Consider the following 24,215-nt stretch of genomic DNA (forward strand, 5'->3'; position numbering starts at 1 on the left):
CACACAGCGCCTCTGGAAGCATTTAATTTGAAAGCTACTTTTAAAAACAAGTTTTCACTCAAAATGCCGCACACAGCCTTCCCCAACCTGTCAGACTCTCACCACATGATATGGCCTGTTTTTTTGTGATAATAATAACCATATAACCTTTCCACAGCCGCTGTCAGCAGGGCATATTTTATTTTCTGGTTTTGATGTCTAAATCACCAGTCTGCGGTGTACGGGAGGATATTTCTTTGCTGGGAATTGAGCCTAAGAACTCCCACACTGGACCAATCAAAGTGTGAAGAACGTGTTTGAAGCTGCTGTTTCCTTTTAACGGTGACAGTCATCCCAACTCATTTCACAACAATAGAGGACCACCGTGTTTCCTCTCCGTTTCTCTCATCTCTACTTCTCTTTTCTCAGATTATTTTACACTTCTTTTTCAAAATATTTGTTTTATTTTCCTGCCTGTAAGTGAATGTGCTACGGCTGCCGTGTTTGTTTCTAAGAGAGATGTTTATCATAACATAGTATAAGTACTTATTCTGCTTAGTTTAGTCCAGTGGTTCCCGGTCTAAGACTAAACTACCAACCAGGTTCCCAAACTTTTTAGTAAGGGGTCACGAGACAAAAAGGTCGAGAGCCACTAGTTTAATCTTTAATAAATCATTGTATTATATAAACATTAGGGCTGCACCCTGAGAGTCGATGAGTCAAATCATCGTCAGTGACCTGTCAGTTTTTAAGAGGCTAGATCTACGAAGAACTTTGTGCTCTTGTAAACAAGTTAATCATAAACACATTGGTTGTATAAATATGAATGGTGATGACACAGCCAAAAAGTCACACCCAACCATGGTAAACAAGACGGGGTCTGTGTTTCAACACGGGCCTGGTGGTTTGCTGACATCGCCACATTGAGGACAGTCAGCCCCGGTTGACAGTCCCGATGGGAGCCCCGTCCCTCCCTTCAAGGAGAAAGGGCGCAGCGAGCAGCACAGCCCTAGCAAGTGGTGAGGGCCAGGCGGTGGGTGGCGCAAAACTGTACTTGAGTACAGTATTTGAGTACTTAGTTACTTTCTTCCACTGACTTTCTCTTATGTCTCTTCTAATCTGTCCTTTCTTGTTGAATGTTTGCTGCCTGCCTACAGAAGCTGACTGAGCAGCAGCACTAACCGTGTTGTTGTCCAGGTCCACCCCTGCAGCTCGGGTGCTGTTGTACTGCATGAAGGGCCGGATGAAGCGCAACCTGAAGGTCCGTTCAAACAGGAACTGGGTTTTCCTCTGGTACTCCGTCAGACCAAAGAAGGCCATGTCTCGTAGGTTCTTCTTGGCCGACTCCAGGAGGAGCTGGGCCCTCTTCTTCTCTGGAACCGTGGACATGTTGTAGCAGCCGACTAGACTCAGGTCCGCTAGCATCCGAACCTGGAGACAAGAGGAACAGGAGGTGAGGGAGGTTATAGAAATCAGTGAGTGTTTGTGTTAAAGAATCCAGCTTTAAATCAAGGACTTGTGTTTAAACCTCATTGCCACAAAGGCTCTATGAAAAGATTATAGAGCAAAAGTTCAAATGAGGGACAATCAAACAATCAGGTGACTCATTTAGTTTAACAAGAGAGAGACAGGAAAGAAAAGTTTTCACTTGTGTGTGAAGTATAATGTTTGAAAATGTGGCATTGATGCTGAATAGAGCAGAAGTGATGACTGATGACTGGATAATCATCTAACTAAGGCTGCAACTCACCATTATTTTCATTATCCATTATTTGCTCAATGAATCCTTTTGTCTACGAAATGTTAAAAAATGTCATTCACAATTTCTCTGGGGTCACGGTGATGTCTTCATTTGACTTGTTTTGGCCGACTAAAAGTTAAAAACTTTCAGATATTCAATCTACTCTCATTAATGTCAGTACAAAAAGTCACATTTGAAAAGCTGGAACAAAAAAGGTTTGGCATTTGTGTTTTCAAATATGATTGAAATGATTTATTACTTATCAAAAATAGTTGCAGATTAATTTTCTGGCAATCAATTAATTGATTAATTGACTAATTATTGCAGCTCTACATCGAACTAAGTTATCAAATAAAAAAATATTAAGTAAAAATACTGGTTCTTTCTTCTTTAATGTGGTTTTATTTATTTATTTTTGACTGTTGGTAGACAAAATAATTTAAAATCACATCGTTAATAATAATGAACTTGATTCATATTTCACCTTTCATGCACAGAATGCAGCTCTACATGAATAATATGAACCGAAACAAGATAAAGAGCAGACAATTTAAACAGTAAGAAGAAGTAAATGTGTCAGACATCACTTTGAGTTTTAGGAAGTTATTATGGATGTTTGTCTTTTTGCTTTTAAAATGTGTAAATTTAAATGATTACATTATGTAACGTCAACCTTTTGTATCATTTCAGACTCGTTGATCAGGCATCGTACTAAATAAACTGAAGCATTTTCTGGTGAATTTGTTCCGAAATGACACGTCACTCAATCATTGAGTGCATTCTGGAGCGGTTGTGTTACAGTACAGGAGCAGCGACTGCATACTGATTTAGATTCATAAGACTACAGGATGCCTCAAGTGTGTGTGTGTGTGTCACATTCATAAGTCATGGGACCCTGAGTAATAACAGCCTGAGGCTCAGGTGAGATAAGCTGGTCGACACGTTGAGGTGGGAGACTGAGAAAGCCATCAGAAGAGAAGGTGTGAATTTGAGGTGTTTGTGGCCAGCAGGCGAACTCCTCACTCTGTGCATGTATATAAGTGTGTGTGTGTGTGTGTGTGTGTGTGTGTGTGTGTGTGTGTGTGTGTGTGTGTGTGTGTGTGAGAGTGAGGGAGAGTACACACTCTCATGTGTGCAACTCACTCATATTTTGGAATTGCAATGAGTCTGAATTAGCGATGTGATGGTGAGGAAGTTTTTCCACCAGGTAATAAACTTGTGACAACACCGGTGTTCCCGTTTACAACAGACTTACCGCGGTAAGCCTAGTCTGAATGTAAGAAATCAAATTAAAAATGGATTCAAATTCCTCCTTTAACTCTTCTTGTTCAGAAATCAACAATCTTTAGAAGTTGAAATAAATGCATGAGTTTACCAGGTATTTTCTAACGGGCTTGGATTTATAATACTAGCTGACAATGTCTCGGTGAATAAAACAGACTAGAGCTGCAACGATTAATCGATCGATCTGATTCCAGCTTCTTAAAATGTGAATATTTTCTGTTTTTTTTCCTCCTCTATGACAGTAAACTGAATATCTTTGAGTTGTGGACAAAACAAGACATTTGAGGACGTCATCTTGGGCGTAGGGAAACACTGATCCACATTTTTCACCATTTTCTGACATTTAACAGACCAAATAACTAATCAATCAAGGAAATGATCAACAGATTAATCGACAACGAAAATAATCGGTAGCTGCAGCCCTAAAACACAGGTGAGAGAAGTCAGGTCAGGTGCAGAGATGCATGTTATCTAGGCGGCTGTGATAAACGTCAGCATCAAGACTGAAACCAGCTGCTCTTTTCAGTGTTTGCAGTAAAACAGAGTCTTTGCACAAATGGCCAAGAGAAGCCCAAAAGCAAAGCTGAATAGCTCAGGATTTGTAGCATTCTTCTACACGACTGCACTGGCTTCAGCTCAGACGACTGTCAATGTGACAACCCCGCAGCACATCCCATCTTTTCCAGCTTATATTGTCTAGTTTTGATTGTTGTGCATCTTAGCTACTGGTGTGGTTGTATCTGGCTTTTTTTCTCTGTACCTGTCTGTTGTTGGCCAGGTTGTACGGACAGTCCATGAACTGCTGCAGGGTGCACCCCGACCAGTCGGAGCCCTCGTAGCAGGAGGGCAGCTCCTCTGGCGTCGGGGTCCGTCCGTCGCACATGTGCAGGGAGGTTTTCCACGTGGCTCCCCGCTGCACATGCCGCCACTCGCTGAGGTATCGAGACACGGGGTCCCTCAACAGAGTGATGTAGTAGAACTTCCTGTTAGGGGGTAGAAAGAAGTAGAGAAAGGGAAGAAAGAGGGAAAAGAAAGAGAAGAAAGATTTACATTAAATTATATCCTTACTTGCATGAAAAAACCTCTTTGATATAAGCTTGATCAATCAATTAAAAGTAAGAAAACATAAATAAAAACAGCAGCAACACAACCTGTGAAAACAGGCTAATTCTAATGCCTTTCTACTTTCTGTTTTCCTTTGGGAATGAGTCATTTCTTTATTGTTCAGATCAAGTGAAACATAAATGAGAGGAGTTAAAAGCTAAAAGTGCAGCGATAATTCTTTGCATTGTGTGTAATTCCCCAGTTGTCCATGTGGTGGCACTGTTTACAACGCTTTACTGCAGCAGTTCTACATCCAAGGTAAGAGGAAGGCTGCAGACTGAGGCTGCCATACTTAATACCATGTTATTAGCATTTACTAGATGCACAAAGGAAATCTGGTCAGCTGATAGGAAGCTAAACTACAAATGAGGGGGCGGTGGAGGTGAGGGAGGGAGTTGATTTGTCAGGCGGAGGATCGGGTCAGCGTTCGGGGCCACACAGTGCAGGAAAAGAAACTGCTGGCACAAGCACATCTCACTCCGCAACACACATCTCCACGCTGCAAACATCCTTATGTCTCACACTCATCCTTCCTCTCGCACCAAGTATTAGGTCTGCCTCCGAAGAGATGAGTCATCCCGCATCTGAGATATGGATGGGACTGTTTCTGTGGTGTGTATGTGTGTGTGTGTGTGTGTGTAACGTAATGGTGCATAGCACAGTTCAATGTCTCTCCAGAGGGGACACTCCCACCAGAGCGGAGACCTTTCCAGGCCTTCACACTCCAGCTAATTACTGCAGTCTAATCAATCAACACATCCTCATTAACACACACACACACACACACATGCAACTTGTGTGTTTGTGTGTGGCTATGTGCCTGCAGTGTGTCTGGCAGCATTGGTATGGATTTGTCTGGGCAACAGACACACGCCGCCGGTCGAAAATACCCACCCTCCTCTCCTGGGCTTGCATCACGTCAGAGGAATGTTTGCAGAGAGAATTCTGTGTGCTGACAGGAGTCCACGAAACGGCCCGGTCCACACAAGCCGCCTCACATGTATACACACAGACTCTGTGCTTCCATCGCTAAATCTTTGGCTTCACACTACAAAGCTCGCCCAGTGAGAGAGAGGAGGGGTTGCTGGGTGGATACAAAGCCCCGAGTGTCACACAAACAGCAGCAGTGTCTGGATATTAAAAAGAAGTGGCTAAAAAACCCCCCCACGAAATTCAGTCAGTGGCAACAGGGGGATCCCGGACAACAAAACCCTAAATCTAGCGACAGCTGAGAGATGCACAATAAAACTCTAAATCCTGCAGCGGCAGGAAGATCCTGACCTGGACAATAAAAAAAAAAAACCAAAACAAATTTCATCAGGGAGATCCTGCGCAACAAAACAACCGCACCCCTGAATTTAGCTGCAGCACCACGGAGAGATCCCTGCAAATGAAACAAATCTAGTAGCAGCAGGGGGATCACGGACAATGAGACGACTAAACCCTAAATCCAGTGGCAGCTGGGAGATCCCAGGCAACGAACCAAACAGACCCTCAATCCGGGGACAGCGGGGGGATCACGGCCATAGAAACAAGTATCTAAACTCTAAATCCCATCAACCTAAACCTAAAATCTCATCCCCCGATCTAATCAAAAGCAGAGGCACAGTCGAACTGGAGCCTGCAGGAGACCGGGGGTACATTATGGAGATTCCTATGATGACATTATCAGGATTCCTAACACTCCCCAGAGAGCAGTGTGTGTTTGTGCGTGAGCCTCTTGTGTGTGTTTCCAAGTAAGACTACGCCTATTAAATCAGTGATGACATTTTCCCCCTCTTGGCTTCTATTCTACTGAAAAAACACGGAACTGTTTGGCCCTCGCAACGGAGACGGGAGGAGAGAACGAGGGAGGAAAGAGAGAGAAAGAACGGGGGAGAAAGAGAGAGAGAGAGAGAGAGAGAGAGAGAGAGAGAGAGAGAGAGAGAGAGAGAGAGGGAGAGGGGGCGGAAGAGAATTTCAATTAGTTTTCTAATACTGTGAAAGCAGTGAGGGCCCCGAGCCCAAGTGATTTATCAAAGTTATGGCTCCAGCTATAATGAAGGCTCAGGCATATTACCAGGGAAAATAAATAAATAACATGCACACAAACACACACAGTAACACACACATACATGCAAACCCAAATAAATGATCTTAAACGGCGTTGCCTGCCTGTCGTGTCTGCTGGGTCAGGCAGACTGCAAAACTGGTGCCGTGGAGACTTTCTCGCCTTAAAGCCTAATGATGTCTGGCCGTGTACTCGGATCCCTAGGTAATGATGATTCAACCCACACACACACATTTACTCACTCACCAGCAAGTCCACTCCCTTTAACACACTCACACACACACTTTCTCTCTGCCTCTGAGGCGATTCTTCTTTCTTCACAGGTGATGTTGCTTATAGTCAGAGCATACGTGCACTTGTCAAATTAACTTCAAAGCTAATGCGCAGCACTCAATCTCTCGCCGTCCAGATTTTAGCACATCGTCCTGCGGCTGAGTGCAGGAATTTGCAGTCTGGGAGAAGCAGCTTGACTCGGCCCCTCTCGCAGACTACGTGGGATACATTTTTCACAAATTTTGCCTTTTTTGTATGTGATATCAAATGGAAGGATACCTCTCCAACACCCTCGCATTTATCAGGTGTCAAACATGTCAACTAATCGGAGAGATTTATCCCGTCAGATCGGCGGCGTTTAGAGCAGGCTGAGTTTTTGGCAGGGAGAGGTGTGACTATTATCTGGGCCACCGTGGGATTCAGACTTTTATCTCTCAATTTCTCTGTCTGTTTTATCCCGATCACTAGAACTGAACTAAAAACCTGTAAAGCTATAAGAGCGGGATTTTTTTTTAGGAGGGCTTTTCTCACAATCTCCTCCATCTCCCGTGCACATCTGTGTGTTTACACGCTCTGTAAATAAGTGAGAATGTGACACCCTTAAGGCTTTTCCACCTTACCAAGAGTACCATTATTGAAGGAAACGTTAAATGTTTGAAATTCCTCACCATTTTTAGTATGACAATGAGAGGTGGGAATCACCAGAGGCCCCACGATACAATATTATCAAGATACTTAAGCTACTTACGATACGTACTTAAGCTAAACTTTGGTGCGGAAAAACTATCATGGCCATTTTCAAAGGGGTCCCTTGACCTCTGACCTCAAGATATGTGAATGAAAATGGGTTCTATGGGTACCCACGAGTCTCCCCTTTACAGACATGCCCACTTTATGATGATCACATGCAGTTTGGGGCAAGTCATAGTCAAGTCAGCACACTGACACACTGACAGCTGTTGTTGCCTGTTGGGCTGCAGTTTACCATGTTATGATTTGAGCATATTTTTTATGCTAAATGCAGTACCTGTGAGGGTTTCTGGACAATTATTGTAATTGTTTTGTGTTGTTAATAAATAAATAAATAAATATATATATACAGTGTATACACACACATTTGCATATTTGCCCACTCTCATGTTGATAAGAGTATTAAATACTTGACAAATCTCCCTTTAGGGTACATTTTGAACGATTAAATATTCTAATTGATTGACAGCCCTTATAGTGATATAATGCAATTAATTACCTTTTTTTTTCAATTGCAAATTATGCAGTTTGTCAACATCTGTTTTATCGAATAAGATACAGTTTTCACTCTGTTCATCTCAAAGTTTTCATTCACATATCTTGAGGCCAAGCCAGGTTTTCCACGCCAAAATTTACCGTAACTTTGGAGCGTCATTTAACAGTTAACATGACATGGTCTGTACCAATGGATTCCTTAGGTTTTCTAGTTTCATATGATACCAGTATCTTCATTCTAGCTTTAAGACTGAACCCGCTACAACCTCTGAAAGACAGAATAGGCGTTGGATGCTATGCTTAAACGTTTTTTCCCCCACTCCTAATGACAATGGTGAAACTTCAAGGTTGACAGAATAAACATCAGCAGCTGCTTCAAACCAAAAATGACTGGGTTTTGGCCCTCAAAAAAACAACATATTGGTCAAGTGAGTTAATGTGAGCTCGCTGAGCATTATCAAGAGGAAACACACAGCGCCTGGGCCGGTTATGGCCCCTCAGAGCCCGGGGTAAATGAGCCCTTTGCCTGTTTCCTGTGGGTCACAAATCACCACTTGCACAACCTCCACCTACTCTCTCTTTAACCTCTCTTCCCTTTCTGTTTAAATCTTTCCCTTTCTGTCGCTTCCTTTCCTTCAGCCCATCTCTTATCCTCGCCTCCCCCCGTAGGTGTGTCCCAGCCTGATTACAATGTGTTCTCCCTTCTACGCGTTGGTTTTGTTAAAATCTCAAACCACCACTCTTGAGTAATGTCCTGGAGGGCGCACCGCAAATTGAGGAATGGTGAGGTTTTTTAGTTTTAGTTTACAGGAGAATGATTAATTAGGCTTTGGTCTACAATTTCACATGCTTGGGTTACCATTTTTAGTCACGGTTTCATGCAAATTAAGAGTGTTTTTTAGAAGCTTTCTTTATAAGACAGAGAAGCGAGAGGAGCACAAGAAATACTGGAGGTGGTTTGTGGCTGCAATGCACAAGAGATACTCAGTCTTTTTTCCTTCTCGTTTCTCAAGGGAGTGTGACAAAGTTGGGAAGTCTTGTTTGAATATAAGGTTATGCTCATAGTATGATTTACGCACCCAGACACAAACACGGTGACGCCAACAGCGCCCCACTGCGTAGAGCAGCCATGATTTATTAATAGTTCACGGATGTTTGTTGAAACCAGATCCACTCAACAACACGGCTCTTTCCCACCTCTAAAAATGGACCTGAACTCAACTCAACAGCTTAAGAGTAGAAAGAAGGAAAAAACAAATGACGCTGCAGACGTACGGAGACTTGAAGAAGTGCAAGTTCAAACGCGTGCAGATGCACAGAGCGAGCAAAGTGTGCCAGAATTAAACCACATTTGGTAGAACGGATAACTGAATCAAATTCAAACACAGATGGAGAAAATAAGGTTTACGGTTAGTGGCAGGATGTCTGTGTGTTTCATGGCCGGGTTTAATAAATCACTGCCGGATGCCAAACAAGTTAGTGTTTGGTATTGATCAGTTCTGAATTGGTATAACTTCATAAGTCAAGAGGATCTGTTAAGAAATTGACCTTTCATTTCTTCTTAAATGTGATGATTTGCTGCCTTTTTCTGATTAATATCACAATAAACTAAAATATATTTTCGGTTTTGGATTGTTGGTCGGACAAAATAGCAGTTTCATGACATCATCTTGGGCTCAGAGAAATTGTGACGGCCACCTTTCACTAGTTATGGACAATTCATAGACTAAGCGGTTAAACGATTAATCAGGAAAATAACTGGCAGATTTAGCAATTATGAAAATAATAATAAAGTTGCAACCCAACATCACTGTGTTTAGAAGAGCTTGATTTTATTATTTGCTTTATTTGTTGGCACTCTATTGATGGATATGCATTTGATATCTTAGAGTTTTGTGTTGTAAGTATTGTTGTCAACACGCGTGTATGGCGTTTGTCACAATGGTGGACTGGAGGGCGCCCCGGTAGCTCACCTGGTAAAGCGGGCGCCCCATCTATAAAGGCTCAGTCCTTACTGCAGTGGCCCGGGTTTCGAATCCAACCCGCGGCCCTTTGCTGCATGTCATCCCCTCTCTCTCCTCCTTTCACAACTATCTCTGTCACTGTTAATTAAAGGCAAGATAGACAAAGAAAGCTAAATCTTATCAAACTGGGATCTGTGACTTAATGTGTATACATTTTGGGGCGCCTTGAAACGAAAAAGCTTGAGAACTACTGCTCTGTAGGAATTCAGTCCGACTTTCAGGCTAAAACACGGCTGTGTTTTTGAAGACCAGAGTCGATACGCAGAATTTGAATCAGATTTGATGAAATCTATTCCAGACCCAACCGTTTTCCTGGGAGTACAGCATCAGTGTGTGTTTCTGTGTGTGTGTAGCTGAACTTCAGGGAAAGCCCTGGAAGCCTGTGTGCCTTCGCTCCTGCTGCTTTCAGAGGAATGGTCCTGTGGAATCTGCTGGCTGTGTGCAGATGATATCAACCATGTCAGAGGGAGTGTGTGTGTGTGTGTATTTAGAGAAGGGAGAGTGAGGAGCAACATGTCAGGACTTGAATCTCAATAGACTTCCACTGAGTCCTTCCTGTTCCCTTGTCGCTGTAACACACGTCATCATTTGGACACTTGATTGCGCGCTCACACGCACACGCACACGCACGCACACGCGCGCACACGCGCACACACACACACACACACACACACACACACACACTCAGCCCTAAAACAATTGCCAGGCTGGAGATGTATCGGCCGCATGATTAGACAATAAACAATCAGACATGGTTGTGATTGATGACAGACTGAAAATGCCTCGTCTCCATCTAAATCCCTCAAATCAACGGTGACCTCTCACGACTAAACTTCGCCCTCCCTCCTACTCGCCTCTGCTCACCATTCGTCATCTCATCCTGTGTGTCCAGAGTGTCTTCTGTCCAATAATGACGCATTGAGACAGACAGAAATAGACCCTCCGGTTCAGACAAGCTCTCGAGGCGTCTTCTCCGCCCGCCCCGACTCACTCTCCCTCCCCGCACCGCTCTCTGTGTGTCTCTCTCTCTCTCTCTCTCTCTCTCTCTCTCTCTTTGTTAGTCGATCAATAACAGCCTCAGGATTCAGAGAGCCTGCCTTGGTAGTTTGGACTTTAAACACAGAAGACGTACGACAGACAAAGTGAAAAAACAGAGAGTAACAGAGGAGACAGTGGCGACAGTGTTGGAAAGAGGGGACACGGAGGGGCCACGCTGGAGTGAAGCAGACATCCAGGAGATTGTGGTTCAATATGAGAGAAAACCTGTGGAAATTCTTTGTTCTCTCTCAGCAAAAAGAAATCAGATTGGGCCAAGAAGTTATGGTTTCTGAATAGTTTCCATCGCAATAGTCCACATTTTCTCTATATCATAACATCCTGACTCAGATTTGCAGACTTTTGGATGCAACTTGATATGCTCAGTGCCGATGTGGCCGAGCACTGGGAGTCTAGTTTTTATACTGAAATAAAACAATATACAGTCATTACAACTAGGGCTGCAACTAATGTTTTACTTTTATTATCAATTCTATCGAATATAAAGATAACAAGTGAAGAAATGCTCATCATAGTTTCACAGAACCAAAAGTGAAATCTTCAAATTGCTTCTTTTTTATTTTTCCTTTGACTTAAAGTTCAAAACCAAAAGATATTTAAAATCAGCACATCGTCACTTTTCAGAAGCTGGAGTCTGTTGAATGTTGACTGAAACTATTAATAAATTATCAAAGTGACTGCCGAATATTTTTCTGTTAAAAGAATTGTTTTAATACGAACAACAGCTTTAGGTTTTGGACAAAATAAGCCGCTTGAAGACGTTCCCTTGGCTTCAGAAAAAATGAACAGCAATGGCCATTTTTTTCTATTTTGACATTTTATACACAAAATGAAAAAAGAGAGATATTAATCAATATATACTATATAATATATACAGATCAATAAAATCACTTCCTGAAAAGAGTTCACAATCAGCAGATGGATTTATTAGCAGTTGAGCTTTTGAAATCATGCTAAAATCCCTATCTGCTATCATAAAATCCTGTGGTTGGTTCGTTTGCCTTCACACCTCAAACGAATCACGCCAGAGTCTACTTGGAAGCGGACCAAGACGGTTGTTTGATCCGCACCAGGGTTTGATTAACAGCTTTCACACCAGCCCAAACAAACTGTACTAACTGGGCAAACAGACCTGAGTTTAGGTGAGAAAGCACCTTTCATCGATTGACTGTTGGGTCTATAAAACGCCAGAAAATAGAGATTTATTTTCAGTTTTTTACAATCACAATTTCCTAAAGCCCATCTTCAAGTCTTTAATGGTCTTGTTTTGTCCAACAAACAGTCAAAAACCTTCTCACTATCATATAAGACTATAAAAAGCAGCAATTTCTCACAATTGAGAAGCTGGAACAAGAGATAGTTTGGAAACTAATCGTGTCAGGTTTAGATGTAAAACAGCATCAAGTCAAGTGTTTCTTTAATTCTGGTTAAGATCCAAAGAGGAGCTTTCTTATGGTGGCTGTGTACAGTACGATTTATTCACTGAGGATGTTTCAGAGCTCAGGCAGATTCTGTCAAAGTATTCAGGGGAGGCGAGCTCCTCTCTGCATGCTAGATGCTCTTTACAAAAAAATGCAAGTTGGCATTGTAAATGAGAGTTGCAGTGCTACCGTAACTAAAGGAGCGTGTGAAAACTTATGCCATGAGTGCAAAATAACGCATGGCTCGCTGCGTTTCAGCACAAAACAAAACCTGCATCCTTTCCGTGATCACCAGACAAAGAGAAGAAGCAAAACAAGGAGAAGAATGCCTCGGGTGGACGAGTAGCCCAACGCTCATGGCTGGACGTTACAGCACAGGAATGGACAGAAACAAAGAGAGGGCAGGGGGGGAGAGACAGAGAGACAGGGGAGGGAATCCCCTGAGTGCAAAGCTATGTTCAGCAGGAATGTACTGCCGCCTGTTCTCTCATGTAACTTGACTGGCAACAGCCCAGAGAGCTGTCTGACACAGGCAGCGAGGGAGGGAGAGATGTGGAGGAAATAAGATGGATTTGGTGAGAGGGAGATGGGTGGAGGACAGGAAGGATTGCACAAGTAATCATGGATCATTTTTCATGTTTTCACAATTTAAAGTTATGTATCCCTGACAGTATTGGGTGATATGACGACATAAGATACACTGCCAGGAGACATATATTCTTCACCTGTCAGAGATTTCGCAGCAGTGTACATACCATGGTTCCCATCTCGTTAAAGTCTCTGGGTGTTATTAGGCCATCATTGAAAGCTGCAAATCAATGAACAGGAATGCTTTTTGGCAATACTGGATTTCTATTTGGATTTGTCAGTTATTTAATTTGCTGGATTGGTGGAAAAACAGACATTCGTGTCTAATTTTTTAATTAGAGTTGCAATTAACGATTACATTCATTATCGTTTAATCTGCTGATTGTTTACTTGACTAAGCTATGAATTGTTTTGACTATAAAATGTTAGAAAATACTGTAGCATAAAATACCCATTATAATTTCTCAGAGCCCAAGGTGAAATCTAATTGCTTGTTTTATCCGTCCAACAATCCAAAATCCAAAGTTTTCACTATACAATCATATATAACAAAGAAAAGCTTCAAAACCTCAGATGTGAGAAGCTGGAATCAGCAAATGTTTGGTGTTTTTACTTGGAAAAATGACTAAAATGATTAACTGTCTCTGAAAGAAGTTGCTGATTAATTTTCTGTTGATTTTTCAGGTCAGATTTTATATTTCTGATTTTTGCAGCAATATGATAAAGTACATTGATGTGTCAGGTACTTGTTTGCTGAATTAGGTAAAAACAGACATCCTCATCGAGGCTAGTGTTTTATCCATGCATAGACATTTACTATATCATAATATTTATCCATCCACTATATAGAATTACATAATCCGTTTTAATCCATATCACTCACTCCTAATCTCTGAAATATGTAGGGCTGTCCTCGACCAACGAAATGTTTAGTCAACTAAAAAACAATTTTGTCGATTAGTTGATTTAATCGACAGATCTATAAAACTGAGTTTCTCCACAAAGAATCACACAAAAGCAACACTTTAAATCTTGTGTTTACCAGAGATGTGCTCATAAGTTTCTTGGAAATAAGTCATTCAGCATAAAAAAACGACTAATCGACCAAAGAAATCTGAGTCCAACACCAAAACGACCGATTAGTCGACTAATCGATGAGAGGGCAGCATCGATGTATAAAGAGAACTGGATAAAGCGTTGGAGGCGGGCTCCCGTTCATTCCTATATGAGAGTTGCTCAGTGGCGCCTGAAGCCAAAATGGCTCGACTGCCAAGTGATAACGTAACCGGATCTTCTGGCGATCTTCCGCATCCGTTGGGCCCATTTAGCAGGCGAACTAGCGTTTCCTTTAACTCCGCCTTCCAGCCCTCGCTCCAGCCTTGGTCTGGGGCTCATTCACATGAACGGAGGAAGGGAAATAACTCTGTTTTCGGCTGTTAGTGCATTTAACCACTTTTAGGATCTAATGGTTACAGACGTCTCTTTTCTAATACAAGGCTATGGGAAAAAGTGTTTTTGGGGCCAATGACATCATGTGACGGAGAAGTTATAGTTTCATCGTTAAGGCTACAACGAAAATTTGATTCAAAGCCCAGGTTTCTTCCTGGGGGTTTGGGGGTAGCAGCCCTAGATATATGAAAAATTCACTTCCTGTATTTAATGTCCATCATGTGGTTTGAAAAGTAGAGGGGATTGGATCAACAATAGAAAAGAAAATCTCATTTTATCTTTGGTTTTAAGCCAGATCACAACAAATAACTACAGATTCTTTGCCAAGTTTGCCTTTGGATTGTAGCAGCGTCCCAAAGTAATAAAGAAGATATTATGAACTGAGTTTTTATAAGGACCAAAGAAAGTGTTGTTAAAACTGTGAGTGTGAAAACGGGACTCTCAGCAAGTTTGAGAAACACAGCACTGAGACAAATAAAGTGAAAATGTATGCAAAAAAATCCAATAAAACAATCTGCTATGGTTTCCTGAAGCTGAGACATATAATCATGATTAGAAGTGTGAACTCGGTAGTAAGAAAAATACAGTAATCAGAGTCTATTTTCATAATTATGCAGCTATAAAGGAGAGGAAATGTGAGCCAGAAAAGGAGAGGAAGTGGAGGTGGAGCTTTAGGTTGTTCAAGGTAACGCAAATCAACCTGATAGCCCTGTGAGTGTGTGTGTGTGTGTGTGTGTGTGTGTGTGTGTGTGATATTCATATGCCTCCTGATACTGAGGTCAAAGCAATCACTTTGCTAATACGCTGACATATGGACGTGCTGCACTCACATTACCTCACCCAATCCCATAAGGCACACACACACCTGCACTGTTATGACCTAATCCCTGCTGTATGATGCTGATGTCAGATTATTGATATGTCCCAATAGTTCATTTAAAACGATGAAGTGAAATCGCCAAGAGAGAGGAAGGAGGAGGAAGAAGAAGAAGGAGGAGGAGGAGACACGATGCAGCGTTTGGGGGCAATTAAAAGGCTGGGTAACGAGGCTAATGAGTAGACAGGTGGCCCCATTACAGAAGCAGCCGCACACACTCATTATTAACACACACACATACACACAAAACCTCCCCTCTGGCTGGGATTAGTGTGTGTGTGTGCGAGTGTGTGTGTGTGTGTGTGTGTGTGTGACCCCCCGTTTCCCCGTTAATCAGTCGTCAAATACGAGACCGGAGGCAACAGGGTGTTTCTGTGCGTGCGCATTGTGTTTGTGTGTGTGTGACTGGAGGCGAGAGTGTGAAATTGGAGTGATAAGGCAGTTAACATTCAAACCTCCCCACCTACCCTGTGCAACCCCACGACACACACACACACACTTCGATGCTTTCACTCTGCCTCTCCACTGCAGCGCTACATCTGTATATTATGCATGTGTGCAAAAAAAGTAGGCATTTGTTTGTATGAATAAACAGGATAATGAGATATCGCTGAGCCGGTAGTGGTGGAGAATAGTATACGTGTGTGTGTGTGAAAGAGAGAGAGAGAAAAAGACAGGAAGCAGAAGCGAGATTTTGGTATTACAAAAGCAAGAAAACACTCTTTCAAGGTAGTGTCAAGTGTTTGCCCAGAAAAAGAAAAAGAAAAATCGGATGTGGCTGCATGGTGATCATCTTCATGTTTACCCAGAGAGCTCAGCGGATGCACCAACAAACACAAAACAGCGGCGTCACATGAGGATAACTCGGTCTCTGGGTATCCTTGAAAAGTAGAAAAAAAAGAAAGAAATATCCCCGAGGTAGGTTAAAAAATTCTCAAGCACAAAGAGTCTGGTTGGGCGAGAGCCAGAGAGGGAGAGAAACAAAAAGAAAGGAAGACAGAGAGGTAAAGGCGAGGTAGTGAGCCGGGGGAAAAAGCAAGCGAGAGGCGGCGAGAACAGCCCGGTGACATTTAGGGGATACGTCTGCATATCAATGGAGCTACGGGTAGTAGGGCTGGGACGATACACCTATCTCCCGATTCAATACTATCACGATACTTGGGTGCCGATTCAATATGTATTGCGATTTTTAAGTACTGTGATTCTACAAGTATTGCAATTCGATATTACGATTTATTGCCATTTTTGTTAACGTTTTTAACACTAGATGATGGGAATAAGTTGAATCATACACTTCTATGGACTTTTATTTTGAAAAGTATCTAAATGAATGCATTAAAATGTTTAATTTTCAGCATGTATGTAGTCAGAGATGTACTGAAGTCTAATATATCAGTCATTGTCAGGCATTATTTATTCAGTTTTTACCAGCAACCCAAAAATAGTAATATAAAGACAACTTCTACCTCCACATAGACTCAAATGTAGCAAATATAGTTTCTGGCATTAAAAAATGTATTTCAAAATCGTGAAAAAAAAAGCACGATACATAAGGGAATCAAATTTTTTCCCACCCGTAATGGGTAGTGGTGGTGATTATCTATTGACAGAGAGAGGGGAGACAGAGGGACAGCCAGGAGGCCAGTCAGTCACTCAGGCCCGGAGACAGGCCTGGGGCCGGATTTACACTCTCCGGTCCAGGAACCGCAACCTCACCCTGGGGAATAGGAAGGGGACAATTGGCTCTTTAAGAATGGAGGGAAATGTGTGAAGGGAGCAGAGGGAGGGGGGCGCATATGAGTGATGTATGTATGTGTGTGTCTGGGTAAGGAGTCCTCCAAGCCCAATTAAGCCTGACTGCATGTCGGAGGGCTGTGCCAAACATGCCCCACCTGTTTAGAGCGGGCCAAGGGGCTAATGAGCACTGCCTGGAGGGAGGAATGGCATGAGAGCAAAACAGAGGGAGAAACGGGGAAAGAAAATTCCAGGGATTTAAAGAATAACGACGACATTCCCCAGTTTTTGTCCCCCTGCCTCCTCTCTCATTATGCACTCGGAGACACAATGTCAGAGGGATTTCACAGCTAAAATTAGCCTTTGTTATCATATGCAATCATACGGTACGGGCTAGATACATGTGACAGGGCGGTGCACAAACACACACACAGAAAGCCTCCAATCAGCCAGACAACAACAAGCAGCCGAGCAAATTAAAACCAGAAACCGGGAGAGCAGGAAGAAGGGGGCATAATGAAATAATAAGAGCCAAATATTGTGCAACAGGAGCAACAACAGTTTTTCGAGACAGAACGCCTCTGTGTTGTGTATGTGTGTGTGTGTGTAAGTGTGTGTGAGTTCGGGTGAAAGAAGCCCATTGTCTAGCGGTGTAACTCAAGCTCACAGTCCCAGCTTTGCCTCAAATGAGCTGCGAGGCTGTGGCATCCTTCCTTCAGTCCTCATTTACTCCACTTCGCTCAACCCAGACTCAATTTCTTCTGAGAACAAAAGTTCGAACACCGATGAAAAGTTGATACCTCCACTTCCACTTAAATACACAGCCACAGGCAGTTAGCTTAGTTTAGCATAAAGACTGGAAATGGGGGGGGAAAAGCTCGCCTGGTTCTGTATAAGAGCACAAAAACCACACTTCTTAAACTCACTAACTAATGCGGTATTTCTCAATTGTTTAATCCATAAAACTGAAGTGTAAATAAGTTGCAGCTTTATTGGGGCGGTCCAGCGGGGACTTTACTGGAAGTTATTGCTCCCAAGAAATAGTCTGGTCATAACTTCCCATAAAACCACACTTGTAGTTTTTTTCATAGAATAAACAAACCAGATCTAATGTATTAAATAGTGAGCTTTAGAGGTGCTGGTAGGCAGATTTTGTTACTTTTGGACGGAACCAGGCTAGTTGTTCCCCTTGTTTCCAGTCTTTATGCTAAGCTAAGCAAACCAGATGCTGGATGTAGTCTTATATTTACCGTACAGATATGTGAGTCGTAACAGTCATCTAACTCTTGGCAAGAAAGCGAATAATAATCAGCCCGGTCGCACGGAAAGGTGTGTGATTGACACAATAACGCCCAAGGCAAAAGTGTGTAATAAGAACGCCGTTCTTGCTGTAGGCGTGTCATTTTCACTAGAATTGTTGATACCGTTACCAGTATCGGATATGCGTCCGATCCTGCCCAAAATTCAGGATTGGGTATCGGTGAGTATGCCAGTCTATGTACTGATCTGATACCAGGGTTTCCGCCAGTCCCGGGACCAGTGTTTTGTTTTTACGTTATGTTATGTTAGTGATGCTTGTCACATTTTTTTTAGTGACACTTGTCACATGTTTTCTGTACAGATGTTAAATTGCTTCCGTACGTATTTTACTTAGTTTACGTACTTATTATAAGCCCAACCATGATGTTTTTCCTAAACCTAAGTGAGTGGTTTTGTTGCCCATTGCTGGTAGGCTACTGCACCTTCATACATGTGTATAACATTCATGCCTCGGCAAGAACTAAAACGTGATGCTGACGCGATGTGGGTCTATTACTTTGGCCTGCGTGATATCGGGTTGGAATAAACATATTCCCAAAACACGTTGAATAGTTCTTTTAATTATTAACTGACCAATGGTTTAGAACAAACTAGCATTTACACCTTCAGATGACCAGTGAGAGGAACTTAATTGCTTATTTGATTTTTTTCACACTACATCACACATATACGCCAGCAGTCCACACACACACCCACATCCACACACACATAATCAACCGGCAGCTGCTAACCCCGAGATTAAGGCCAGTGTGACAGACGTGATTTCAGGCTACATCTGTGACAGAGAGAGAAAGAGAGCAGAACAAACTCTACAACAAACGCAGAGGAACATGCAGCTAACATGCACTGAGCAGCAAATTGTTACTGGCTAGTGGAGAGGAAAAAACAAGCGAGGAAGAAGAAAAGCGGTGGAGCCGCGCACCATCTGTTGGGTGCACATCGGCTGCATTCAGAGATTCAAAAGGCCAGTAATTCCACACAAAATCCAACATAAAGGGCGGAGGAGGAGACCTAGAAATGCTCTTATCAAACGACCTTTTAATAAGAAAGAAAAAGAGTCTGATTCCGGATGCGTGCAAAGTCCCTGCCCCTTTTGATGTTTCTCAATTTGGCTGAAAAGAAGAAAGGGATTTAAAAAAAACAAAAAACAGATGTGTTTGAATTTGACGCAAGGAGGCTTTTAGTAAAGAAACCTGGCCTTTGGTCGTAGCTAAAATTGAATTAGATCTCCATTTAGCCCGCCACAAACAGCTCTTCCCCGCCTGCGCCCATGTTCTCCTCCACTCCCAGCTTCCCCCTTTTCTCTCATCTCGCTCTTCTTCTCTCCTTCTTAAACCATTACGAATGACACCGAAAATAATTGAAAAGCCTGCTCAGTCCTCCACAAAACTTCAAACCTGCTTTTCAAGAAAGGCATGGGAAAAGGGAGGGAGAGAGATAGAAGAAGATGCTGAGAAAGAAAAGTGAAGAGGAGAGGTTTTTTTTGGGGGGTTGAGCTGCTCATTGATATGACAGTTTGATTTTCTGGGCTGTGGTGTGAAGCAGCTTAAGAGGGCATCCCTCTATTATAAGGCCTGTGACATCTAGCCTCTCCAGCTCTTCAGCCTCCACCCTGTATACATGTGTGTGTGGGTGATTGTAAGCTGGTGCATGTGTGTGCCTCTTAGTACATGTGTTTTTCACTCCGTGTGTGTGGAATGGACGTGGATGTGTGTGTCCGTCTCAGGCAGACTCTCCCCTGAGTTTCCAATCCCGGATCACATGCTGGGGAATGTGAAGTCGGAGCAGCTGTCGGCCTGGCAACGCTCCTCGCCAACCAAGCGGGATAGAAACTTACCAAGCATCAACACCCCGACATTCAACACAGCAGAGGACGGGGTAAACGCAGGGTGTGTGTGTCGGCTTTCAATAACCATTCATGTTGTCAGTAACTATTATGCATTCAGCTGAAGACCCCACCCAGAATGATTTAGTCAGAATTCAAAAGCAGGATAAATGTTGGTATTTTAAGCATTTTAACCATCGATAAATCAGCGCTAAATTAATTTGGAGCCTGGCAGCCTCTATCAGCATCTACAGTGAGTGCCTTTCACAATTTGTGCCACCTGGTTGGATTTGGCATGAAACCTGCTCGTTTGCCTTATAGATCGAAGCTGGCACGCGGCCGCTGTTCCTCCCAGCTTTGGGATTTTTCTCGCAATGGAAGACGAATGAAATGGAAAAATAACAAGTGAAAGGCCGATGGAAAAAATTATACATCACAGCTGACGTGTTTATCTTATCCACTAAACAGAAAGTAAACAGATGCCGGGGGTCAAAGCCAGAGCGCTCCTTCGAAAGAAGCAAGAAATATTAAAATAAAGTCAATAAATATTCCCTTTAAAGGTCATGAGTATTAGACTAATCCTCAGTACAGAAATAAAAGGTTGTTTTTAAGACAGGAACCAGATCAGGTGGATATAGGGGACTGGAAAAGGGTGTAGCATGTGTTTCTCTGAGGTCATGGAAGTCTTTAAAATTAGTGTAAAGTTAGAGACCAAAAAAATGTGTAGGAACATCTGGCCTCATTTGCAAAACAGGATATGTCTGGTTTATTATGAGGGTCCTATTTTCATAGTTTTGGCCATAATTCAAGTCATCGTTCTTATTGGTAGTAATAATAACAACATAGCAGTCATCAAGTTAACTACAGAGATCTGGGAACACTGCAATATTGTTAAAAAAACAGTCAGACGGGGCAAGAAACACAAGCAGTCAGGTTTTAAACAAACCCAAAGGTTGGCAAATAGTAAACTTTTTCTTCACTTTTTGAAACTTTTCCAAACTGTCCGTATCAAATGAAGTACTCTATTAGTATCGGTATCACTTTAAGGCTACTGGTATTGTAATTTTACAAACGATTATTTTCATTGTCGATTAATCTGTTAGTTAATCTAGTTAATCATTGCAGCTCTTGCTGTATCCAAACGGAAATGGAAGTTTTCCGTCTCTTAAAAGATTGATATAAAGTTAACCACAGCATTTTCACAACCTGTTGCTGTTTGATTATCTGCTAATAGACATTTTGACTGTTATTGACAGGAAACGCACAACAAATGTTGCAAATGATGGCTATGTATCATAAAGTGTCCCAGTGAGTCACGACAGTGAGCGTGCTTTCACAATATCAGAAACTGCCTCACCCTAATGGAATGCAGTTGTTTTAAATCTTATTAATTACACCTGTCATTTTCCTGCTACGACAAGCCAGCAGGTCAGCCGTGGGAAAGGTCTGTAGAGATTCAGCATCATGTCATGTCACTTGTGCTCCCTGCACTCTATTTAAGCGTGTTTCCTTCACTTGCCGCTATGAAAAACGCAGCTGATGGGGCACAGCAAGACCCATTTACTGGTTCAACTCTGACCTTCTGTTGTTGCTTTTACTTTGGGTATGCTTATTTCACCTCAAATTAGATCTTGTTTCTTGACATGTCAGACTTTGTTGTAGGAATGTCGCCATGTACCCAGATCTCAGCAGTTACTTTGATGAGTACAATGTTATCATAACAGCAGAAATGATGGCAAAAACTACGAAAATTACACACAAGTTGTATTGTATTGCACAAAGGGATGGGCATTTAGTCATAATAGCGAAGCCTCGGAGCAGATGTGAGTCAAAGGAGTGACTACACGACAGTAATAGTGCGAGTGTGTTGCAGCGCATCCTACTCTCAACAATACATGATGTTGTCTCCTTGGAAGATATAAAAGAGTGTTTGGGTGGAGGCTGATATGTAATTAAATCCATGTGCCCAGCCAGAAGAAACACGTACCGACGAGCGCGTGCAGGCGCACACACTCTGATAACGGGGAGAATCAGGGTGAATCCGAGTGAATCCCAAACAAATCCTCGGATCAGATGCCGTGGTAGGGGGTGCCGCAGGGAAATAAAAAGAGGGCAGACTCTGTGTGAGTGAGGATTGTGTCTAAGGGTCAGAGTTGGAGTGTTTATGTTCACTGGTCACTAGAAAGAGCATATTATGGTTAAAACTCACACGAGACCGTGTGCCAGGGGAACAATACATTATGCAAATGAAGCTCCTCCATATGGTGAGAGTCAACGGAGCGCACACACGCACAGAAACATGTCTACTTTGAAGAGCCAAGTGCTTCCCCTCATTTTCATGCTAAATCTGCAAAGCCTTGTAATAGCCATCACTGCAACGAAGAGAGGAGAGGAAAACAGAATGAGAGGACAGGAGATGGATAGGGTGGGAAGAGGCAGACGCTCAATAGAGGAAATAAGAGAAAAAGCAGCCAATACTGTCTTCTGCTCCTCCTGATTAGCATTCAGTAGGAACTGGAGGAAACAGTTAGCAGTCGGGCCCTTATCAGAGCCTGCCTGCATACCTCCCACACTGGGTCACCGCGCTGAAAGCTCACCGTGTCTTTTTCCCATGTCTTCCCACTGCCTATTATCTGTTAATCCACCCACGCTGGTTCATCCCAGTGTAACAGGAAACATTATTAATTGCTGAAAAAAGATCGACCTCGAGACTCGCAGGGAAAGCTAATCGCCCGAAAGCCTGCAGGACAAGTCTGTTCATCTAGCCCACGCCGCGCCGTCTCGCCTCTACCTACACAATGCTTTGGACAGCGACCTCATGAGTTCACAGCCCGTCCCTCGGGGGAGCGATGGCAGGACAGAGGGATGAGGAAGAAATAGGAAGGACTGGAGGAGTAAAATATAGACTTCTGTAGAGGTCAGACACGGTTCGCCGCTGAGAACATGTACCAAAGAGATGCTGCTGTAACAGAGGGATTTTACCAACCCTGTACTTTATTTTGTAGCGTTTAACCTCCAGACTACTACCAGCAGCTGGCAGGAGCTTCAAACTCGCAAACATAAATCCTTGTAAAAAGTAAATAAAACCATCTGTAAAAGTTGGAGGTAGCCACCACTCCCCAGCTGGGGGTTAAATTCCCCTTTAAACTTTCCCCCCTTAACGGTCGTACAGCGGAGAAGGACTCACAGGAATGTGTGTGTGGATCTGTGTGTGTGTTGGAGAGAAAAAGGTAAGCAATGGTGGAATGATGATCCTGTGATTTCCCCTGAGGCCACATCTGCCCTCATTGAGCAGGCCGCCTCTAAAAAAGCCCCATCTGACATTCCTGGAGCATTCCGCCAGCATTCATCACCCGTTCCAAGACCCCCTCCACAAAACCCCCCCACGTCCCCGCTGTGTACACCTCCCTCCCCTCCGCTTCCACTAAGAGTCTCTGAAGCTAGATCCAGAAATGTCCAGAATGTCTGCTGTGAGACTTGCCAGAGCCGGAGCGTGATCCCTCGCTCCCTCCCTGCAGCACCGGGGTCATTGTTCATCCCTCTCTGTTCATTCCTCATCCATCGCTCACTCCATCTCTCCTCTCTTTTCTCTACCACTGCGGGGATTTGCGGCTCTCTAATAGAGGCATCTACCATGTCCCACTAACTGCTGGAACAGCTGGAGCTGGGAATGCGTGCAGAGTGCTGCCCGCTATGTGTGTGTGTGTCTGCGGCTGGGTGTGTGCGCAGGCGAACATCTGTGTTGAGAGGAGCGATGGGAAATGATGTTGCGAGCGCCAAAGCCAGGAATATCTGTCACACTCTGACATATCAACGCGTCCGACCGCGTGCACACACGCAGGCGCGCACGGCCGGGGCTGGCGGTGCTCAGACACGGTGACACCCACCAAACGCAGGCGGCAGCGGCTCTGGTTTTTATCACGCGCCATAAATCACCCATCTTCTAATTGTCCCCGACTTCCCTGGTCTCTGACAATCTGCTGCTTGACAACCAACCCATATAACTGACAAACGGTGCCCTCGACTACCGTCGTCCTGGGCAACCGGGCGTTTATCAGGGGCCCACATCCCTTTTGGAGTGGATTCTGCTGGCAAACCCCTGAAAGTTTGATAAGGTGGAGGTGGGCACGAAGCTCCATATTTAGCCACTGCTGTCAAACTCTGATTTAGCACCGCAGGTAATTGCACAGAGTCACAGCGACGCAGGCAGGGAGTGAGTTAGGGGTGTGCGATGGGAAGGCTAAA

The 24,215-nt window shown here is 43.3% G+C and overlaps 1 protein-coding gene across 1 annotated transcript in view; it reads right to left on the reverse strand.

The window, feature by feature from the left end:
- hs6st1a (heparan sulfate 6-O-sulfotransferase 1a) overlaps positions 1-24,215 on the reverse strand; it is a 66,220-nt gene that overhangs the window by 6,410 nt on the left and 35,595 nt on the right. Inside the window, exons 2-3 of the mRNA XM_074661728.1 lie at positions 3,765-3,987; positions 1,162-1,410 (exon numbers count right to left, since the gene is read on the reverse strand). Of these exons, the coding sequence (XP_074517829.1) occupies positions 1,162-1,410; positions 3,765-3,987 (472 nt within the window). The remainder of the gene's footprint in view (positions 1-1,161; positions 1,411-3,764; positions 3,988-24,215) is intronic.

This window comes from Sebastes fasciatus, chromosome 15 (assembly GCF_043250625.1).
Source record: "Sebastes fasciatus isolate fSebFas1 chromosome 15, fSebFas1.pri, whole genome shotgun sequence".
Classification (NCBI taxonomy): domain Eukaryota; kingdom Metazoa; phylum Chordata; class Actinopteri; order Perciformes; family Sebastidae; genus Sebastes; species Sebastes fasciatus.